Below are 24,595 nucleotides of genomic sequence, written 5' to 3'. Positions count from 1 at the left end.
ATGTTGGTAGGTTATCTCTTATAATGTTTTGCAAAGGCATTTCTAGTATTTATGTTAGAAAGGTATTTTTATTTCTGGGGACAGCTATTATACCTAGATACCTCATGGTGTGATTTCAAAGTCATATGAATTCTTTTCCTTCAAATGTTTAAACATAAATGATGATTTTTCATAATCTTTTATAATTCCTTTTTCAGTCTCAACAAGTGTTCAATTAATTGCAAACTTAATATATATTTTTTCCCAATCCTGCAGACCATTTCAGCTGGAACTACTGTTTACAAAGGTATTTTGGTTACAGACGCAGATGTTGGCATTAATTCTGAAATAAAACTTTCATGCATGGCAGATGTGGTATGTTACTACCTTTGTTTATTGAAATAATTAACAAAAATTTTATATAGCAATTAAAATTTATATTTTCATTTTTCGATATTCTTTTTGTGGCATGGTGTTCAGGTATATCAAGAAATGAAAATTGGTGAAATAATGAGCATTTCAACTTGTATGGAGCATATTTTGCCTTTAATTTCTTGAAGAATTACAGATTATTCAAGGTACTTCCTCTACTACTTCTTCAGTGAACTCCTGTAATGCTGTCCCTAAGATACCATTAGCCTCACATGATGTGAGGCTGATGGTATCGTAAGGACGGCATTACAGGAGTTCTGAGATACGATACCTTATCTAATTGATACAGGATCTGAGGGATAATCCCTTATCATATCATCAGCTTCACATTGGGTGAGGCTGATGGTATTGTAAGGACAGCATCAGAGCAGTTCACTGAAGGAGGAGTGGTACAGGAAGTACCATGAAACATCTGAGAATAAACTAATTCTTTTAAGAAATTAAAGGCAGATTACACTCCATGCAGGTTTAAATGCTCATTATTTCACAAATTTCCAGGTCTTCATTTTTACTAATAAAATTGTCTGGTAGTTTAAAAAATGACAAAATATAGAAATAAGCAGTGTGTGTTAACATATATGTTGGATATGTGATATTTCAAACCAAGGGAGAAGAGTTATACATTGGATTCTAGGAAGTATTCCTTTAGTCAGTGAGTTTTTAATCATTTGAAAATTGATTGAGGCTAGTGGCTTGGAAAAATTCAAAAATAATCTGCATTGGTATCTATAGGAAAAGGGAAACCCACAGGTAGTATCTCTTTCTTTCATTTATTTATTTATTTTTGACTGGATTAGCAAAGGCTTGCAATCTTGTAGCTAATACTAATACAGACGCTATATAAAATTTAAGTGATTTTTGATGTTTATTTCAACTACACCCAGACTTTCTGTTGTGAATACATTATCAGTAGCATTAGTAGAAGCATATGATGCAAGAAAGCAAGCTTATATAACATCATATAAATAATTAATATATAACGTTAATTGTGTGTTATATTTGTCTGTTATATAACCTATTGTGGTATATGAATATAACACAATATATAACATAATTGTAGATCCCATAGAAGTTGGGTGCTTTGAGTTGAGGAAAATAGCAAATAGTCAGATTTTTTTCATTAATATAAAGCCTGCTATCAAAGGAGTTTGTCAGGTGGATAGCATAGTGAAAATGAGAATGCAGAAATGCTACTTTTAAGTTTTAAAGCTCTCAGTGAAATTACAGCTTTCCCCCTTCCCCAGCGACTTGCTTTGTATAAGCCAGGCTTAGACAAATCTGTTTCAGATCTAGATGCTACTTTGGAACTTGGACATGGTAATTAAAACTGAAAAAAAAAAAAGTAAATAAATAATGAAAATTATTTTTTTTTTTGCGGCAAAAAAAAAAAAAAAAGGCAAAAAACAAAACAAAAAGGAATAGTATATTTTAATTTGTTTGGTCAGCTTTACTTAAATAAATATAAATTGTTCATGGTTGATCTATTTTGTAAGTTACACTAAAATACTGCTGCTGTCCACATCTAATGTACCTAACTGAATCATATAGAAAAATCACATGACTGTCAACAGCAGTAATGGCCACAGATATTAAAAAAAAAAAAAGACACCACAACCTTATCATTCATCATTTTTTTTTTATAAGAAAACCCCAAACATGAGAGGTATTAGAACCTATAGTCCTTACCACCATGCATGGGTTGAAGATTGAGAAAGATACTTGTTGACATTAGACTCAGAGTTCTGTTATAGAAATCAAAAATTGAAGAGACAAACGAGGAGAAGAAAGTTGGTTATGTAAGTTTGAAGTTGGATATTGAAAGGATGTTGAATGGTTCTGGCACATGTTCGGACAAGTGGTGCCACTTGATAATCAACGCTATATGCTATCCCATTACTGCAAGTTTTAGGCTACATCTTTTTTTTTTATTAAAAGCCCAAACACGAGAGGTATTAGACCTATAGTACTTTGTACTATAGGTTTTAATACTATAGGTGGAAAGGATATTTGTTGACATTAGACTTGAACTTCTGTAGATTATAATTTTTAGGAAATACTTATGAGGAATCCTGTTCCAGAAAACAGAAGTCGAATGAATATATGAGTAAGAAGAAAAGTTGGTTCTGTGAGTTTGAAGTTGGACAGTAAAAGGATGTTGCCTGGTTGCAGCACATGTTCAGACTGCTTTAGAAGAGAGAGCGGGAATTATAGAAGCCAATTCAGAAGAACAGTGCACATGGGAGTATCAATAGAAAAGGCATGCAGCAGAAACAGAATGTCTATGAGACAGAGGGTGGAGAGACTCTGTTATTGATGAGTCATTAATTAACCTAACTGCCCCCTTTTGGAATCTAGCAGCATGAGAGGGGTTTTGGGGACAACAATATTCCATGGTATGGCAGATTTGAGATTTGTACAGAGTGAATAGCTGTTTGGAAGATAAGTAAATCTGAGAGTGAAAGAGAAAACCCAGTTTTTTAGATGCAGAGGAAGCAATATTTGTAATGTGCTTATGCCAAGAGAGAAATTAGAAATCAGGGTAATTCCCAATACAGATATATGATCTTGCCTATAAATCAGAGTGTCATTGAAGGTAAGCATAGGAACAGAAGAATCCTTTTTGTGAGATATAAGACAGGACTGAGTTTTAGAAGGATTGAAATCAACTAAGTTATCTTTGCCCCACCGGAGAATTACCTGGAGAGAAGCATTTAAGGAATTGGTAGTGGATATTTGAGAAGTTGAAGCTGTTTGTGCAGGGCAAGGTTTCTTAAGCTGGAAGGTGGAATGCAATGTACTATCATGGAAGAATGAATGTATATCAATGGAAGAAGGTCATTAATATACTAGAGGAAAAGAGTGGGATAAAGAACTGAACCTTGGGGTTCAGCATTAGTGGAGAAGTCAGAAGACAGAGAGCCATGAACCAGAACTGCAGTGAGCAGTCAGATAGAAATCTGGATACACAGTTACAAAAAACAGTTGGCAAACTATAAGATTGAAGATTATTTAGAAGACCTTTATGCCAAATACAATCAAAAGGCTTTGAAATGTCAAGAGCAACTGCTTGAGTTTCACCAAACTTGTCCATTGAATTTGTCCATAGATGGGTAACATAAGCCAGAATATCACCAGCAGATCTAATGCTAATGCTGATGAAATTATACATCAGCATTAACAGAGGCATATTATGCAAGAAAGCAAGCTTATATAGCATCAGCCAAAAAAAACCCCAGCAAACGTTGAAATAAGATTTGAAACAGTAATCTGACCAAGGAAAAGTAGAAAAGAAATCTCGCAAATCATCCCATTTTGCATTCTTGTAATGCCAAACAACAGAAGTTTGATGAGAATAGCTGTGACAGAAAGACTCCATTGGAGAAGAGTCCATCACCTAGTTGTGATCCGAGGTGCCTAGAGGACCACTCACTTCAACAGTGTACTTAGAAGAGTTGTTAGTAAGAAAAAAATCATGTGTTGCCTGTGTGGTTAGGATTGTCTGATATTCTGGTAGGTAAATAAACAATCTGTGCGAGGTCATTAGTAATTGCAAAAGCCTCAGCATCTCGACCAGCTGGATCCATTGACTAGAAAATGGGTAGTAGCTGGAGTTGTGAACATTAAAATCACCAAGAAAATTACTTTACTGTTAGGAAGGTTGTACTGGAGAAACTCAAGTTTCAAAAGAGGAAGTGAAAGAATTCCAAGTGATTAGTGTAGTTGGGAGAACGATAGATGCACAGATGAATGTGGTAGAGAGATTTTAAGCGAGAGAAGATCGAAAAGAGGAGATGCCAAATTACCAAATCTCTGATGGGGGAATATCAGAATGAACATGTGCATATGTCTATTCTGATATTCCCCCATCAGAGCGAAACCTTAGCAGCGATAATTCAGGCAACTGAGATAAGCAGTGGTTACATCAACCGATAACTGTGATTCTGTCAGATAAAGTACATGGGGTATGGCAGACTATAAGTGGAAATGGACATCACTGAACCTAGACCACATATATTTCTGAAATGAATAAGAACGTGTTTGGAAGGTTAAGATCTTTTTGAAGATAAGTTTGTTCTATTATTTTGACAATTCATGGTATATTCATAAGAAAAGGTGGCAAGGAGATGCTTTATGAAATAATGAAATTTTTCAATATGGCATACACATGGTGAGAATATACATGACTCCCTGACATAACTTGGCCTTGACAATGCCCCCCACATACACATTACTCAGACTCCCTCCAGTTACTATCTGGCAGGGTAGAGGCAGTGTCATTATACACTAGCTGATCTGGAAGCCTCCTAGAGAGTTACCGGTAGGTTCGGTCTGGTGGACTATTTGGCAGTCTGCCTCTTAGCACCGTTTTAAAGCTGTACCCTTGAAATGTAAGGAAGATTGGATCTTGCCACGATGTCCATCATAACCTGAAAAGGCATCAATCATATTTCATGAGAGAAGAAATGGGGGGGGGCCCTCTGCCAGATCCTTGCTCTGGAGACTAAACATGGGTTCCACCACTTCAATCTTCCAATAAGCGAAGTGGTGGTATGGCACTGGTTGATGAGCGTCATCTACCAATTTAGCAACTTTCTGGAGTTGGTTCTTGGAATATCTGTCGGTTTTTTGGAGTTAATTCTCAGAAAATGTGTGAACTTTTGGAGTGAACTCCCTGAACATGTGTGGACTCTAGGTAGTGAGTTTTTCAGTAGCAGCTCCTCTGTGTATTGAGTTTTGAGTTTTTTCATGGAATTTTGAAAATTTGTAAAAATTAGTTTTGTACATAAATTCTTTTAGATATTAATTTGTTCTTATTCTGACTTGGTTACCCACATTAGAGTGAAATTATTGTCAAAAATTAAATCAGATTTAAAGATAAAATTAAAAAAAAAATTTATTTGTAAGGAAATAAAATAAATTTTGAAAAAAAAATTAATTTGTAAAAAAATAAAATTTTAAAAATGAAAATCGTAAAAGCTTGTTCCTTTTTTTTTTCTTTTTTATTTTTTTTTGATGTGGTAATGTCCCCTACATTTGTTTTTGTATAAATTGTTTCAATTTCATCAACTTCGATCTGAATTCCAAAGAATTTTGTAAGCCCAAATTGGGCAACAATGGTTGAAAAGTTCAATCTCCTGTTTTGGTTTTTAACACTGTTTTCATGAGACCATCTGTTATAAATTGTGCCTGCAGTTACTTGGAAATTTGGATTAATTTGTGGTGGAGGAATCCAAATTGGTGAAAATTTCATTTTATAGAATATAATTATGTTTAAATATTTTTTGAAGTTCATAAAACCAAGCAGATGTACTCAATCCAGCTAACTTAGATAGTATCTAGACATATATGATGAAAAGAAAAAGAAAATTTGACGAAAGTTTCATGTTTAAAAGAAAATGGAATAAAAAGAGTTCAAATAAAACAGGACACGAATAATATATTGATTTGGCATAGATAGCTAGTGCGAGAGTTTGAACCACGTGGGTGGCAATATATAGTTAAATTTATTATCTATTGTAACTACTTAGATTTTACAAACGTAATGTTATAACTTAATACATATAACCACTTAGATTTTAGAAATATACCGTTATAACTAAATACATATAACATAAACTCGATAGGATATACGAAATTCATATAACATAACTCAGCAGGAGATAACACTCAATACTGAAATATATATATATATATAGTGTTATTACTGCATTGAGATATAAGTTAGTGTTATATTTTTAATTGAAATTGAATCAAAATCATGCCTCAGGTCAGAGCAACAAAGCAAAAGGCTCAAGGTAGTGGTGTAGTGGGAGTGTTGTGGCTCAGGGGAGAACTGGGGAGGGTTGTCCTCTGAATCACAGCCTTTTAAAATGTACTGTTTGTTTGTTTGATGTCTGTGGAGTTATCAGGAATGGGACATGATATAGCCAAGGGGAATGTCTTTGTGTGCACTAGATGTAAGGGGTGTAAGGTAATGAGGTACCAACTCAGTGTTGTTATGGGCCTTTATGAGAGCTTGAAGAACAACGTAGATGCATTCAAAGTATTTAAATTGAGAGGCCCATCAGGCTGTCAGCTGCCTACATCAACACAAGAGCTTGCACTTGAACATCAGGCAACATCCCCAAGGCGGAATGCGCTGGTCCCATAGGAACTAGTTGTTGTTGGTGACTCTACTGTCAGGGAAACGGGGAATATATTGTGCAAAAAGGATAGGTGGAACAGGACCAGGGTATGTCTGCAAGGGGAAAAAGTTGATCACTTTGTAGAGCAGATATATCATCGTTTAAGGGCACAAAAGGTGATATTGTTTTACACATTGGCACTAATGATATTAAGAGTAGGAGAATGGTGGAATTACTTAACAAGTACAGGGCAATGTTAAAAAAAAAAGTTGAGTTGGGGTTAAATTTGAAAGTGTCTGCAATTCTGCCCAGACACGATAGGAGTCAGTATACGATGAGAGCCTTTCCAATCAATTCAGCCTTGGATTGTTATTTGGTTTTTAGGAGCATTAGCAACTAAGGCCATATTGCTCCGGGATATGCGGTGGTCATTTCCTGACCTTTCCGCATCCTCCGTATTTGGTGGTGACGGGCTCGAACCCTGGTCTAATCAAGAAGCATGTGCTACGCACTGCTGCTTCTTCCCACCTGGCTACAGAGGTGCCTTCAGCCTAGGAGAGATGGTGCAAGGCTTGTGGGGTATTTTTTTCTCAGCATGGTCTGTGCTTGTTAAAAAAAACATTCCCATTTCAACTATCCATTCACTCAAAAAGTTTGTCTAGTTCAGCTGAATTTATTTAAGCTATCAACTTTCACAATGACAGATGGAAGTTTGCTCTAGTAATCAAACACATGCTAGATAAAGGCAAACTTCAACACATCTATTCTACAACTGTCTTTCCTCAATTTGAATTTATGGTCTCTTAGGTGCTTAATCTGAGAAAGAGGAAGAATCCCATCAGCATTGAGATTGCTCAAACCATTCAAGTCCTTTACATCAGAATCAGATCACCTTGCAGGTGCCTAGTCTCCAGATGCTACCATTTGGAAAAATTAAGCCTTTCTTGGTAAGAGCAACCCTTTGTTCTACTCACCAATCTCTTTGTCCTTTTCTTTACTTGTTCCAGCAGCAGAACATCCTTCCTAAAATGAGGCCTCCAGACCTGTAAGTAGTACTCAAAGTGTGGCCTGACCATTGCCTTATACAAGGGGATAATCACCTCCTTATCCCTGCTAAAAAATTTCCTGTATATCATTGACAAGACACCATGAGCTGCTCTTGCAGACTGTCTGCACTGCTCAAAAAACTTCATGTCTCACTGCACAATTATCCCTAGGTCTTTTTCATTTTTTACGACCCTGAATGTAGTACCATACAGTTGGTATGTTACTCTGGGGTTACTGCTACCCATATGCAGTACTTTGCATTTGTTAATGTTAAACTTCAGTTGCCACCTCTCAGCCCATTTGCTCAACTTTTCTAGATCTTGTTGCAGTAGCATACTTTCATTAGTATTAGTTTTAGCAAGCTAACAACCCTGCCAACCTTCTTATCATCTGTGAACTTAGACGTTACACCTGACATACCTTCATCAATATCATTAGTAAATAAAGAAAACAATGAAGCACCCAACACTGAACCCCGGGGGACTCCACTAATAACATTAGTCCATGAAGAGCAGTATCCATTGATTACCACTCTGTCTTCTCCCACTCAACAATCCTTTTATTCAGCTTGCCCTTAATGCGATACTGCTCTAACTTGTACTGTAGTCTTCCATGTGCAACAGTATCAAAAGTTTTCCTACAATCTAAGTATATGATATCAAAATTATTTTTTGCATTCAGTTCCTTTGTGACCACATCATAGTATCCAATCAAATTGGTCGGACAAAACTTTCCCTTAACAAAACTATGCTGTGTCCGAGCTATAACTGAAGTCTTGTCTAGCTGATTCTACAGTGCTTCTTTAACCAGTGAAGCCATTAATTTTCCTGGAATAGAAGTTAAACTAACATGTCTGTAATTAGTTATGTCATTCTTTAATTCTTCTTTGTAAATTGGGGTCTCATTTGCACATCTCCAGTCCATGGGGACCTCCCCTGAGTCAAAGGAAACTCTCATAATTATGGCTAAGAGTTTGCTTACTTACTTTGCTGCCTCCTTTAATATAACTGGATAGATCCCATCCAACCCAGGTGCCTTTCTTATTTTAAACTTCAACAATTTCTCCTCCACTTTGCTCTCAGTTATTACAAAATAATTGCAAAATACACATTCAGTTTGTCAGCTACCTGAGCAGATTCCTCAACAATTGAATGATTAATATCAAGTGGACCCAGAGCCACACCAACCCTGTGGTGCAAGTGGTGTACTGCACAAGGGCAGCAATGACTAAGTGGTGGCAGAGACTAAGAGGCAATATAGATCAATGTTCTATAAACTCTAAAAGAAATACTGTTCAAGGTTTAGGCCTAAACCTTGAACAGTATTTCTTAGTTGGTATGAAAAGCCTAGTAGCTTCCAAGATTACTTCCTTGAATGCTTCCTATTTAGAATATGCTCTTGGTAACATCATCAGTTGGTCTCACTATATAGAATTTAAAAACCTCTGAGACTACTGTAATCACCTTTACGAAAGCAAAAATCCTACCCTTTACCTCTGATAGTAGTTGTTGTTGTTGTTGTTATTTGGGTTTTTAGGAGCATTAGCAACTAAGGCCATATTGCTCCGGGATATGCGGTGGTCATTCCCTGACCTTTCCGCATCCTCCGTATTTGGTGGTGACAGGCTCGAACCCCGGTCTAATCAAGAAGCATGTGCTACGCACTGCTGCTCCTTCCCACCTGGCTAAGGAGGCGCCTCTCTGATAGTAGTTACCTCTGAGTAAAACCTAAGGAGACTAAAAGTTAAATGTATCGAAGAATGTGTTTTTCCATATTTTATATTAACAAATAATGAATTTTGAAATTAAACCTTTTTTTTTTCAATATTTCTCAGATGTCTGATGGAAGGAAACAACCCTGGGGACTCACATCTGGTGAGTATGGGCTTGGCACACCCGGGATCCTGAGCTGGATATCATCATGCTTCTCTTTCTTGATGATTCCTTTTTACTCTCTCTCTCTCTCTCTCTCAGGGAATTTTTTTTTTTGCTGGTTTAGCATAAGCTTCATGCTTCCTTTTTTTTTTTTTTTATGAAAACCCCAAACACAAAAGGTATCAAAACTTATAGTACATAGTACTGTGCATGGGTTGAAGGAGAAGTATGGGGGGAGGGGGATATGCCGGAAACTTTGCTCTAGAGACTAAACATGGGTTTCACCACTTCAAGCCCATATGGCTAATAATAATAATAACTCTCTGGTTATGAATACAAAAAAAAAAAAAAAGAAAAGTAACCAAATAACAATTTTAATTTTTTACAATGTTTTAGCAAGCTAAGCAAAATGTCAAAAGATTAAATTTTAAAACATTGTTCAGATTTAGAATTACAGTTATCAGATGCCACTAATGAGGAATGTCCAAAAGATATTGTCGCTGTTGATCTTGCAAATGAAATACAAATTTTTCAAAATTTTATGTCCATGACTCAGACTCCACAAGAAATTTTGTTTTATATTCAAAACTAATTTAAGCACTCTACTTCATAATATATTTATGTAATTAAAAATAATGTTAACAATGCCTATATCAGTAGATAGTGGTGAGCGCTCTTTTTCGAAATTAAAATTAATAAAAAATTTCCTCCGTTCATTAATGCAACAGCAAAGACTAAATAATTTGGCAATAATATTTATAGAAAGTGATATTTGTGATTTTTTAGATATAAAAAAATATTATGACTGATTTTGCTACAGCCAAAGCAAGACAAGTTAAATTTATATAATGTTTATGTTATTGTTTTATTATTATTATTTTTATTATTTACATTTTTATTTTAAGTTTATATATAGTTTTTTTTTTGTCTGCATCCAAAGCAAAATAAATGTACAGTTGTGCCCCCGATCTGCTGATTCAGTTACCTGCAGTTAAAAATGGAAAAAAAAGCCGAAAAACTTAACACATACTACTCGCATATCCAGTATGATGCTTCCCTTTATTTTTTACAATGTCACGTATGGTTTGGTCACCAACATTATAATAAATAAATAAATTCTTTATTGCTAATAAGTACAGGACATGTACTAGAGACAATAATACTCAACACGGCGACATGACCAGGAGTTTTACATTATAAATGAAATTATAAATGAAATTAATTGGCAAAAAGGAAAAAAATTACCGTTACATGGAAATTAAGAGTTACAAACATGTAAATTATGAGTTACAAACATGTAAATTGTAATAATGAAAAATGAGGACTAAACGTCATATGGAGGAAATTATCCCAGTTCCACAGATGGAATCCACTCGAGGAGCATGTGACGGTATTTGTAGTCGGTAGCTAATTTCTGAATGTCGACTCCAAGACGGAGTAGTGCCTGAATTTTGGGGAGTGCCTGGGCAGGTAGGAACCGACTACACAGTTTCAACCGGTTGTATTTGAGGATTAGTGTGGGCCCTGACCTCAAGGATGGCGTAGGATTGTGCCACTGACAAAAATCCCAGATGTTTGGGGCGTTTATTACTCCTGTGTACATTTTTACTGAAGTCATTAAACGCCTGTTGTCAATTAACCTCGGGATCCTAGGTACATTTAGCTGCTCAGCCATGTCAGTTGTTCTCAATTGAGGGGGTCGGCGATGCTTATTTGTGGCCCATTTCAGGGTCCAGTATTCACATGAGAACACCGGTTTTTGAAGTGAAGGCGACGCAGATGCCCAAATTTCAGCAGCATATAAAATAGCCGGATAAACAGTGGCTTGAAGATATCTGGTAGTGGTTGCGGCATCGTTGGAATGAAGTAAGTGTTGTTTCGCGCTCCAGCGTAGGGTGTTAAAACGCTTCTGGAGGTATTCTGTGTGATCATTAAATTTCAGCTTCGGATCAAAATATACCCCGAGATCTTTATGGCAGGTAACCACTGGAATTAGAGTACCTAAAACTGAAGGTTGAATTATTGTTCGTTGCTGTTTCAATGAGTAAGTCATTATTGCAGATTTTGACGGGTTAAGGTTTAATCCAAACATCTTCAAGTAAGTTGAAAGAGTGGTCAAGTTCTCTGTGATGGAAGACGTAATTTCCATTGGGTTTGCAGACGGTGGGATTAAGGTAAGAAACTTTATATCGTCGGCATATATTAGAGCATCATCATCACGATGACTCATGAAAGGAATCAGAATCGCTGAGAAGAGAAGGCCAGACAGGACACCACCTTGAGGGACTCCTGCATTAATTTTTCTTGTAAAGTGGGTTTTCTTCAAAGTGAGGTGGACACTTCTATTTTTTAATAAGGCGGTGAGGAAAGCTAGTAGGTCTCCATTAATCCTGAAGAAGAATTGCAGGAGTCTGAGAAGGGCTGTGACGTCTAGGCTGTCATAAGCAGCTTCAATGTCAGCGTACACTATAGCTAATTCAGATTTAGTTTCGAAGGCTTGAAGAATTGATGTCTGTGCGGCCATGAGGTTTGTTATGGTGGATCTATTTTCAACTGCGAAATGGAACTGTTTCGGCTTCTGTGGCATCAACTGTTTGTTTAATGCCGGAAGGAGTACCTTTTCTAGAAGTTTGAGGAGGGTGGAAGAAGTTGAGATTGGTCTGAAATCTTTTAGGCTTGTTGGTGCTTTAACCTTAGGCAGTGGCCTCACAGAGTATTCATTCCACTGAGCAGGGAAAACTCGTGTGGAAAGAATAGAGTTGTAGATTGAGAGTAATGCATCTAGAATATAGGGGCTAAGGCATTTAATTATGAAATGAGGTATCTTGTCACGGCCTGCAGTACTAGATGGTCGCAGGGAGTTAATAGCATATATCAGTTGCTGTCTTGTGATGGAAATTATGGAAAGGTCATCAGTAGGAGCAAATTGGAAGTTTGGGAGAGGAATTTCAGCAGAGGCGGAATTGGTATTGAATCTTGAAATGTAGTCCATCCAGTTATCTAGATCAAGATTTGAATTAATGCGACTGTGTCTTGATGAATATGGTGCTTTTCCTTTAGACAAGGTAGCATCAGTGTATCTCTTTAATGCTGATGCCTTGAGTCTGTTGAACATAGCTCTTGCTCTGGAGTATAGGATTCGATCTTGGGTTGTGTCAGAGATTTTCCACTGCCTGTGAAGATACTGTTTGTTGTGGAAACTGCACGCTAGATCTTTGGTCCACCAAGCTCTAGTTCTTGGAGAAATGTGTACGGTTTTAGCTGACGCGTAGAGGGTGACTGTATTTATCCATCTAGTGATTAGATCAACTGCGAGCATTGGGTCACATCCATCAAGCACATGCCATGGAATAGACTGCGCTGCCTCGAGGCACTTTTTTGGATCCAGAAAATTTGGAGAGAATATGATTTTCTTTTCAACAGTATTATGGCAATTGAAGTTGGGCATAGGCAGAACAAGAAGTAATGCAATTGGGTCGTGATCTGAATTGAAGGACGTTTCTGGTGGAATGTCGACTCTGCAAATTCCAGAACATAGAATCAAGTCAAGGCGATTGGTGCCTCTCGTTGGCTCCTCATTGATAATCGTCAACTTTAATGGAGAGAGATTGTTCATTAGTCGTTGAAAGAGAGGGCTCAGGTGGGGTGGAAGATTAAAATCGCCGCACAGTATGTGCGTAGCTGAAGGGTGTAACTTACTCATTATCCAGCCGGTAGCATCGTCAACTGTTGCAGTATCTGGAGCTGGGGGTATGTAGATTGCCGTTAAATCGATTAAACAGGCATTAAGCTTCACAGTCACGATTATTGCTTCATAAAATAAGGAGTTGCTAGATGTGACGTGCACAAATTTCAGGTTGGAATCTTTGACGAAGATGGCAACACCGCCACCTCTAGATTGAGATCTTGACATGAAGAACGATGAAAATCCAGCGGCCGGAGCAAAGGCTATTGACTCCTGGTCAGGTTGAAGCCATGTTTCTGATAGACAGATTACATCCATGCTGTTGGACAACAAGAGTTGTTCGAGGGTTTCAAGCTTATTTCGGAGACTCCGGACATTTTGGTAGAAAATTCTCAGGGTGAGTTGAAAGGGAATGGTTCTTTAGAGATTTAACGGATGCACCGTTTTCAAAATTTTGAATAATTTCAAGTTTTTGTTTAATTGAAAGCACAACTCTTGCGTTTGTCCATCATTTTCATGATTTCTAAACAAAAAAAAATAAAAAAAAGTTACTATAAAAAAAAAAAAAATTCCGACATTCCTGACAAATAACGAAACAAAATTTGTCCTTGTTTAGTTTTATTTAAAACTAAACATTTGGTCTCTTTTTTTTTTTTTTTGTTTTGAGCGGTAGACATGAAGCCAGCAGGGGTTGCAAGATAATAGGTACACTAATCTCCCAATGACGACTTATAATGCCGGTTCGTGTTGCCTATTTACGACTTGCAAAATATCTGTTTATACCTGTTCTAGTTATTACTTTAATTTTATGATTTCTGTTTTTTTTTAAAATTTTTTTTATTTTGAGTCTTGAAGTGTCCCGGTAAATCGAGAGTCTGCTGTACTTTATTATTACCGTATTTAATGTTGTTAATGTCTTACTGTACTTTTAATTTATCAATTAAACTTTATTATACATATGTATGTACAAGAAAATCACGTTATATATGGGGTCAGCAGGTGTTCGCTTGTATCCACAGTTTCAGCCATCCACGGTAGGTCTTGGAACATATCACCCGCAGATATGGGGATCTTACTGTATTTTTGTTATTTTATTTTAGCATTAGCATTAGTAGAGGCATATGATGCAAGAAAGCAAGCTTATGCAGCATCAGCCAAAAAAAAAAAAAAAAAAAAAACCCCTTCCACTTCACCCCTCGTTCGTTTGAAATACCTGTCCAGCTGAGCCTTAAATTTATTTAGGCTATCAAATTCCACAACATGGGATGGAAGTCTATTCCATCAACCAACTACCCGCTGGCTAAAGGCAAATTTCCGCACATCTATCCTACATCTGTCTTTCCTCAATTTGAATTTATGCCCTATCAGGTGATTATTCTGAGCAAGAGGCAGTATCCCATCAGTATTGAGCATGCTCAAACCATTTTAAACATATTTACTTCATGTATCATAATATATGTTGTTTTGTGTTTAAAAAACAAAATTATATATTATTTTGGAAATTTTTTTTTTAATTCCCAAAAAAACTTGATATAAGAAAAATTACCATGGGGAGTAGGAGCAGAAATAAGAAGTTTTCACCAGGGTGGCAATATAGCCTGGTGTGGCCCTATATTCCTTATATATTGAAGGGAATGAATCATATTGAGTGGACCAATCTGATTCATTCCCTTCCTTCTAGAGCTTATAGAAGTCCATTGTTTTTCTTTGCATCCTTTGCCAAAGATTTCTCATAATCTGTCTTTGCTTTCCTAACGTCCTTTGAAACTCGATTACAGACTGTCGTATATCTACCATAGGCATCTATATTGCCTGATAATTTATATGCATCCTATGCATTTTCCTTTCATTTTCCATCTCTGCCACAAGTCTCATTAGTTCTTCTGACATCTATTTAGGCCTAAACCTTGAACAGTATTTCTTAGTTGGTATGAAAAGCCTAGTAGCTTCCAAGATTACTTCCTTGAATGCTTCCTATTTAGAATATGCTCTTGGTAACATCATCAGTTGGTCCCACTAAAAAAATTTAAAAACCTCTGAGACTACTGTAATCACCTTTACGAAAGCAAAAATTCTACCCTTTACCCCTGATGGTAGTTACCTCTTTGAGTAAATCCCACAGCAGCATACTGTGATTGGTGCTGCCTAGTGGTTCCTTTATCTGCAGATTCTTAATGCACGAATAATCACTGCTGATAATATAATCAGATCAAGTGTATTACTTCCTCTGGTTGCCTCTCAAATATGCTGCTGTAGAAAACAGACATCCAATAAATCCACAAAAGCCTTGCTAGTGTGTGAGTGACCAATCCACAAGTTCCAGTCAATATCTGGGAAGTTCAAATCCCCATTATAAGACAATCTGATTTACTGGCTCACTCTATTTCTCTGTACAGTTGTTGTAATCATCAGAGTCATTAGGCCTATAACACACACCTACTCTCAACTTTGCTTTCCCAGTGTTTATGTCACACCAAACTGACTCAACACTGCACTGTCCACCCATGTCATCTGGATACACTTCCTTAGATTTTGTGTTTCTTTACTAACAGCTTCACCCCTTCTCCTCTTCCATCCTGTCTATCCTTTCTGTACACATTATACTCCTCAAATTCCAATTCTGCATTCCTTATATCTGTGTGACACCACGTCTCTGATATCTCAAGAATATCTGCCTTTGATGTCTTGACCAGCACCTCAAATTCATCAAATTTATTTACTAAACTCCTAGCATTGGTGTACACGCAAGTATACATGCACCTGTTCTTATTCTTAGTTATCCTAACACAGCCCATCTATTTACTTGTTCCCTAATGACTCCCAGCAGTCCTTGAAATCCCCAACACCTCAGTTTCCAGGCTGCTACTCATTCCAATAGAAGCAGAGCAAAAATCACTTTCACTTCTGCCAGCAGCTATTCTTGCGCCCTTTCTATTTAAGTGTAGAAACAATTTCTGTTGTTAACAAGCGCAGACCATGCTGAGAAAAATTCTACCCCAGGAGCCTTGCACAATCTCTCCAGGGTCGACTTGATTGACAGGGCTCTCATTATACAGGGTGTCTCAAAAATACATGGCATAACTTCAGGAATGGGTTCCTCCAATGTAGACAATAAAAATATTTTATATCAACATAGTTCTGGAAATGCTTGGTTCCCGAGTTATTAACCGGAATGTCTTATCTCCTGCCAGCGATTTCTTTCATCATTATGACTGATTCCTAGCAAAATGACTGATTGCCGTCCACCAAACTGTACTTTATGTACCGTTTGGTGGACGGCAACGCTCCGGAGGCTTGTTGTTTTGCAGATGTTCCCACGAAAGGTTCCCAGAATGAAGATATCTAGACAGGAAAACGTTTGAAGGTATCCATCATCGCTTTTGTGAACGTGGGACCTTTACACCTCGTGCTGCCGACAGAGGACGACCAAGATCTATGACTCCTGAAGTAGAGGGGTGGACCAACTGCCTCCGCACTCGCTGATTTAAACCCACTAGATTTCTTCTTGTGGGGCCATTTAAAGTCATTGGTGTATTCGACTCCGGTAGCTGATATAGAAACTCTCTGCAATCGAATTGTGGCAGGTTGTGTGTGAGACAATGCGAAACGTGCCAGGAATTTGGCATCGTCTTCGTGAGTCCATGAGACATCAATGTGGGGCCTGTATTCAGGCAGAAGGTGGACATTTTGAACAATTACCATAAGGTGATGTGAACAGTTAAGTGTCATAGACAGACCTTCAAAACTTGGAAACCAAGCATTTCCGGAACTATGTTGATATAAAATATTTTTATTATCTACATACGAGGAACTCATTCCTGAAGTTATGCTGTGTATTTTTGAGACACCCTGTATACTTGCTCCTATCATGTTTGGGCAGAATTGAGACACTTTCAAATTTAAACCTAACTGCTGACTTATTTTAAACATTGATCTGTACCTGTTAAGTAAGTCTGCAGATCTCCTACTCTTAATAAACTTTAATTATGTTAAACATTATAACTATAAATTTAATAGATTAAATAATGTAATGAAACACCCTTATACGACCTGAATAATTCAAACTTAGTTTATTAATTGTTTGTTACTTAATTACCCTAAATGATATATTCATTTAGTTTCTGTGTTAATGGACACATTTTTGAAATGATGTTCAACAAATTATACTGATGATATCATATTCTGCAGAGCCTACACTGAAACACACACACACACACACACACACACACACACACACACACACACACACACACACACACACACACACACACACACACACACACAGTATATACATATATACCCACCAATAGCTTAAACATCAAGTGTACAAGAGACTTTTGTTCACCTAAGCTGCTTAAGCAGTATCATTTTATTTTATTATCTTTTTTTTTGAATCCACTATGCTGAAATGATTTAATGAGTTTTTAAAATTGTTTCCTGATGAATGGATCAGTAAAATGATCTGTGGAATTGAATTTTTATTAGATATTTCAGGAAATGCAGGTTAAATTGCACATTTTCTGGTATTAGTACTGTGATCAAATTTTAGGTTGCTTAGTTCATTCAGCAATGTTATGAAAGTTCCTTTTCTTTGTACGTTATCCAGTTTGTTAAAAGTTGATATCATTGAAAGCTTCCTCTATCATGCCACTTAGTCCCTAAAGTAAAAGAATGCCCTGTACTTGCTTACTTCTTAGTTCCCTGACAGCTAGAACAGTGGTTGTGATTGCTGTTCTTCCACACCAGGTAGAAAAGCCTGGGCTCAAATCCCCTCAAGAAAGGAAAATTTTTGTTTTTTTTTTTTGTCACGCCATGGCCATTTTAGCCATTGGGCAAGGTTGCATGGATTTATCTCCTGGAAACTCTGGTTTTTCATCACGCCAGCAGGCAAACGACAGAATCCATTCAATTATATTAAAAGAAGCAGCAAAAGAGGTAAATCAACCTTAAGCCATAATTATGAGAGCATCTTTGGATTCGGGAGAAGTCCTTATGGAGTGAAGATGTGCAAATGTCCCCTAGGAGGGACCAAAGGGAGAAGTGAGTAAGGATAGACCTGTAAGCTTGTATTCTGTTTCAGGGAAAATAATGGAATGAACAAAGAGTATTGCAGAATCATCTTAACAGAAATTTAGTTGTATGGCAGTCATAGCACAGATATATGATTGGCTACTATGATGTAGTAATAAAGGAATTGGATGCAAAAGTAGTTTCCATGTCATATTGCCATATATTACGTTATTTTCATATACTTGGATTTCAGAAAAGCTTTTGATACTGTTGCACATGAGACTGCTCTACAAATTGGGCAGTGTGGTGCAAGAGCAGGGACAAGTTAATGTTATAGATAAAGGGATGATTGAGTTGAAGAAGACAGAGAATAGTCAATGGGCACTGCTCTTCTTGGACTAATGTTATTAGTCCATGAAGAGCAGTTCCCATTGCTGTTTACTATATTTATTAATGATATTAAAGGCATATCAGGCTGACTGTTTAAGTTTGTAAATAATATGGAGGTTGGCAGGGTAAAAAGTAAGAGTAAGCCTTCTCAACAATTCATGTTGAGGGTAATAGACCATAATCTGCCACGCTGGTCCAGTTTGGGTTGGCAGATAGATCGTATTTAGCAGTCAGAGGCTTGAACCCCAGTCTACTCAAAGAGCGTGTGCTATTGCACTTGTGCCCGTGACCACTTGGCTACGGAGGCTGTTGGTGTGCGATGCTGCAATAAGACCTAAAAAAATTTGCAGATGGGCTGAGAAGTGGCAACAGTTCAACATTAACATTGGCAAATTCAGTGTTAATGTTGAAATGCCAGTATGTTATTGTGGGATTAATGCATATAAGAAGCAAATAACATACCAACTGGGTGATAATACATTCATGGTAGTGAAGAAAGAAAAAGACCTGAATGTAATTTTACAGTCTGACATGAAGTATACTGGGCTGTGTGGACAAGCTACTAGGACAGCTCATAAGGTTATGTCAATGATGTACAGAATTTTTAACACTAGAGACTGGGAGGTGATTGTATAAGGCAATGTCCAGGCTCATCTTGAGTGCTGAATACTGATCTTGAAGCCTTACGTTAAAAAGGATGGATCTGTTGGTGCAGAGAAGAGCAACAAGATTAGTCAGTCAAGAGCAAAAATAGGTTCTCTTACCACAAAAGGGTTCAGTTTTGCATCATCAGAAAACTAGGTACCAGCATGGATACCTGATTGAAAGTGTTTAATTGTACTAGATTGAATAAATTAATTGAAGATAATATCCTAACTCTTGCTCAGATAATTCACATAAAGGGACATAAATTTAAACATTAACAAATGCAAGGTACTTCATATGGGCAGCAGCAATCTCAGATTAATGTATCAACTGTGTGATATCACACTTAGGGTAATGAAAAATGAAAAAGGCCTGGGGTAATTATGCAATCAGATATGAAGTTCTCTGAGCAGTGGAGACAGACTGCCAGGAGAGCTAATGGAGTTTTGTCAAAAATATACAGGAATTTTGCTAGCTGGGATAAGGAGGTGACTATCCCTTTATATAAGATATATTAATTCATATTATTCCTCTCCCCTTTATATTAATTCATATTATTCCTCTCCATAACACCAGAAGGAAGTTTGTTAGGCCACATCTTGAGTACTGCATACAAGTCTGGAAGCCTCAATTTAGGAAGGATGTAGGTCAGCTGGAATGAGTGCTGACGGGGAGGTAGTGAGATTGGCAAGGGGGAACAAAAGGGTGTTTTTACCAAGAAAGGCTTCACTTCTGCAAATTGCAGCATTAGGAGACTGGGCACTTGTCATATATGTTTGGTGTTTATGGCCTTAAATGGATGGAGTAAGGATTCCATCAATGCTGATGGAATCCTTCCTCTTGCTCAGACTGCACACACACACACACACACACACATGAGGGGGCATAAATTCAAATTGAGAAAGGATGGTGGCAGGATAGATGTGTGGAAGTTTACCTTCAGCTAGTAGTAGTTGATTGTTGAAACAAACTTCCATCTGTTGTTGTTGTTGTTTTGTGAAAGTGGATAGTTTGAATAAATTCAAGTAAAAACTAGACACTTTTTTTTTTTTTCTTTTTTTTTTTTTTTTTTTTCTTTTAGGGGATGTGTAAGTGACTAATACTAAATTGGAAAGGATGCTTGTAAGATGTGAGAAAATTACTTTTAGGTAGTGATCAATTGGTGGAACAAACTTCCTTCTGGTGTTATGGAGAGGAATAATATGAATTAATATAAATAGATTTAATGAAGAATTATATAAATTATTAGATGGGATGAACAGATGAGGTGGGTATTTTTATTTTTTTTTGGGCTGTTGCTATATAAGCTTACTTCCTTGGACCATTTTCCACTACTGATACTAGTGTCTTGTGGTTTGGCTGTTTTGGCACCTAATATACACATGCACACCAATAACATGCTTCCTGTTGTGACATATCATGTACAATCTTTCATTCTGCACAGTAAATTTTTAAAATTGTGTACGAATTGTTTAATAACTCTGAATTTGTGAGATCTAATTGAGGTGTATAAGGCCTTGAATGGTTTGAACAAGCTCAATGCAGATGGGATTCTTCCTTTTGCTCAGATTACACACTTGAGGGGGTGGGGCATAAATTCAAATTTAGGAAAGACAGTTGCAGAATAGATGTGCAGAAATTTGCCTTTATTTGCCAGGTAGTTGATTGCTGAAACAAATTCCATCTGTTGCTGTGGAAGTTAATAGCGTAAATAAATTCAAGGAAGAACTAGACAAATTTTTGGAGTGAATGGATGGGTGAAATGGGAAGATTTTTATTTATTTTTTGGCTGATGCCGTATAAGCATGCTTTCTTGCATCATATGTCTTTACTAATGTTAAGCTAAATACATTCTAACAGTAAAAACCTGAATTAATTTTGGTGATAATATTTAAAGTGACTACTGTACAAGGAAATAGCAAAATTGTCAGCAGAAAATTTAGCATTAGCATTAGTAGAGGCATATGATGCAAGAAAGCAAGTTTATGCAGCATCAGCCAAAAAAAAAAAAAAAAAAACACTCCCATTTCATTCCTCCATTCATTTGAAATATCTGTCCAGCTGAGCCTTAAATTTATTTAGGTTATCAACTTCCACAACAAGGGATGAAAATCTGTTCCACCAATCAACTACCCGCTGGCTAAAGGCAAATTTCCGCACATCTATCCTACATCTGTCTTTCTTCAATTCGAATTTGTCTTCCCAGATGATTATTCTGAGCAAGAGGAAGAATCCCATCGGCATTGAGCATGCTCAAAACCATTCAAGGCTTTATACACCTCTATTTGTGTTGGTATATTTTGATATGGCACCATTTGTCTGAGTGATGGACAAATATAAGATTTGTAGCTCTTTGTAATATATCAAGTTCACATACTTGATGAAAGATTGAAAATATTTCATGTTTTTATGCAGTTGGAAAAGTTATATTGAAAAGGATATCTCTTAAGAAGCATGAAATTAATTTTTGCTTTTCAGACACATGCTGCATGTGCCAAATTTGATGTACAGAGTTTCAGAATTGGTGATGGAAGTTACAGAGGTGAGATTATATTAAAGGAACCTGTAGACTATGAAGTGCAGTCTACATACACAATGGCAGTCAAAGCTGAGGTAAGAATATTCATTACAGTTGTAGTATGCTTGTAGTTTAATTGGTATTCTTTATTGTTGATTATTAATTTCCTAACTGATTATTTAGCAGTTACTTTACCATGCTTATTACTATTTACAAGGGCATGATTATTACCTTGAACAAAAATAGTTTACTGGTTTTGAAGTAGGCTAAAAATATTCATGGTAGGGCACTGCTGCTACAACCAATAATGAACCTGCTATCGCTGTTGAATTAATCTATTTTATGGTTGTCATAAGTCATTGCATTATTGTGCGTCTCACAGCATTCACATTCTGCTGCTTACATGGCATGTGACAGATGCCACTTTTTAAAATTTTTCTATATTTTTTTAAAATTTGAAAATAAAATCAAATTCTCCCATGTATCTTTCCCCTACTAATATTCTATAAATGATTATACAGTATTTTCTGTTTTAATTTCAATATATTATGAATTACAAGAAATCAGTTTTTGTTTGGTGACCAACAACATCCATGTTTCTTGAATTCAACTACTAATGCTTATGTAGGCATCTTTGAGATGCTAGCAAGAGCTGTTTAATTGCCATAGAGCTTTGAAAAAACTAAATGCAAACAGTGGACAAAAATATAAACATTCATATGGTGAATGCCAGATGCCATGTGAGAGTCTGAATTTCAATTAGGTAGATGATTAACCTTGAAAATCAAAATAAATACAATAAAAACGCTTTATCAATATTATTAGTTTCTTTGGTGTTTTTTTATTTTGATATTTTGTAATTGTGTTTAGCAAATCATAATGAATAGAGCACTGTTTCCAATAAGGCGCATTTACACTTAGAATACTCTCCTAAAATCTCTCTCTCTGAAATCTCCTGAATTTTTGTTCTGGACAAATGTGTACAGTAAGTCCTTGACTTACGTAAGCCAGAGTTATGTAACTTCGGACTTACATAATTTTTTTTTTTTTAGGATTGTAAAATTTAAAACAGTAAAACAAAAAAAAAAAAAAAAAGCAATCAATAAAAATGAACACGGCACGCACAAGTGAGATATGGAGTAACAAGCTTAAAAAATAGGAATGAAGAGAGAATTCTGAAAATTTGTTTTTTTTTATGACTGAAGATTTCAGTGAAGGGGACACACATTTCACCATAATAACGTAAAAATTCACAGAATTCCAGCTATTGGTATCATCGAAATGTAATTAGATCAAGTTTTATTGTTTTATGGTAGTGACCTCCAGAAATGTGATTTAGTAAAATGTGAGATGATAATATTGTGTTTCCCTGTGAAGTTCTTTACAGAAAATTTCATTTTGACCATTATCATGGTGCTGACTATAAGTGACAGTGGTACTAGTAAATCTACCAAGAAAAGGAAAGTGATCAATTTGGATCAGAAAATTAAAATAATAAGGATGTATGGAAATGGTCAAACATTAACAAGTATCGCACGGAATTTAGATTTGTCAGTGTCAACAGTGAGCACAATAATAAAGGACAAAGACAGAATACGAGAAGCGGTGAAAGGATCGGCACCAATGAAGTCAACTGTAATAACCAAGACTATGAAATCCATATGTTTTTACAGTACAATAACATAAGGTTTTTTTTTTTTTTTTTCTTCCCTTTGTTTTCTTTTCTTATGTGCCACTCTGGCTACTTCACTGCTTTCCCCAGATAAAGTTTTTAATTGAACTAATTGAAAAATATATAACTATTTTTTTTCATTCTTCTTAGGATATTATGTAGTTTTATTAGTCATTCCTGAGTTACGTAAAGCTTGAATTATGTAAGAAGTCCTGGAATGTATCTCTTACATATGTCTGAGACTTACCATACAGTGATGTCATTTGTAAAGACAGGGCCATTCAAGATTGTGTTTTTATGCATACTTCCCAAATGAGTGGGGAGCATGCATCATTAACATGCAGGCAACAATCTCAATGATGGAAAAATTTACTTCCCTAAAGTTGCCGGACACAGTTTTGTTTTTGCTTGGAGAGAGCAAACAAAATATCTTCTTGGATTTTAGTATTGACAGTGTAATTTTCTGTCAGTGGGTTTATCCAGCTGTTTTATTGATTGTGAAACACTGTGTACAGTATAAACTATAATTTTATACTGTTCACAGTGTAATATAAAATATAAATAAAATATATTATGCTTAAATAAATAGAAAGTATTTATTATTTAAGCATAATGCCAAAGTGAAGTCTATACATTAAACCTGTTTATTAATTATAATAAATTAAACCTGCTTATTAATTATAATAAACAGGTTTAATAAACTGTTTTTGAATTTTACTCAAGATTCAAGATTGCAGTTGTACATTATTGATAAAATCACCATAAATCATATTAATTAGTGAATCTTTTAATCACTACTGTCTGTAAATGTAATTTGTTAAAAAGAGTATCTAAAATATGTCAAAGGGAAAGTCAAATTGTTTAACCTGTAATTCCGAAAATCTTCCCAAATGCCAATTAAACATTATAGTGTTTTTTATTTTAATAATTTGATGAATTAGTCGGTGAAAAATTTGATTTAGTTAGTCATTTTAGTATGCTGTAAATCATGGAAGTAGGTGAAATGACAACATTTTTGTTACATCTCATATTGTGAATGTCATCACAGTGAATTATCTGTTATTGTATTACCACTTCGCCAGTAGAGAAGGTTGATGTTACTTATTCTCAGCAGATACTACCACCCAGATGGCACCTTTTCAAAGCTTGTTGGCCTCTCATTCATCTAGAATAAGAAACAGTAGTCTTAGCATTAGTAGAGGCATATGATGCAAGAAA

The 24,595-nt window shown here is 36.1% G+C and overlaps 1 protein-coding gene across 6 annotated transcripts in view; it reads left to right on the top strand.

The window, feature by feature from the left end:
• Cad74A (cadherin 74A) overlaps positions 1 to 24,595 on the top strand; it is a 748,720-nt gene that overhangs the window by 165,265 nt on the left and 558,860 nt on the right. For all 6 annotated transcript variants that reach the window (XR_016546733.1, XM_090369392.1, XM_090369388.1 and 3 more), the window contains 2 exons: positions 256 to 354; positions 21,666 to 21,800. Coding sequence is in view for 5 of the 6 variants with exons in the window: in XM_090369392.1 (XP_090225518.1) it covers positions 256 to 354; positions 21,666 to 21,800 (234 nt within the window). In the remaining variant the exon portion in view is untranslated. The remainder of the gene's footprint in view (positions 1 to 255; positions 355 to 21,665; positions 21,801 to 24,595) is intronic.

The sequence above is a fragment of the Mastigoproctus giganteus genome, chromosome 3 (assembly GCF_048544385.1).
Source record: "Mastigoproctus giganteus isolate SK-2022 chromosome 3, ASM4854438v1, whole genome shotgun sequence".
Classification (NCBI taxonomy): Eukaryota; Metazoa; Arthropoda; class Arachnida; order Uropygi; family Thelyphonidae; genus Mastigoproctus; species Mastigoproctus giganteus.
The sequence above is the reverse complement of the archived record's forward strand: the minus strand, read 5'-3'. Positions and strand labels throughout refer to the sequence as shown.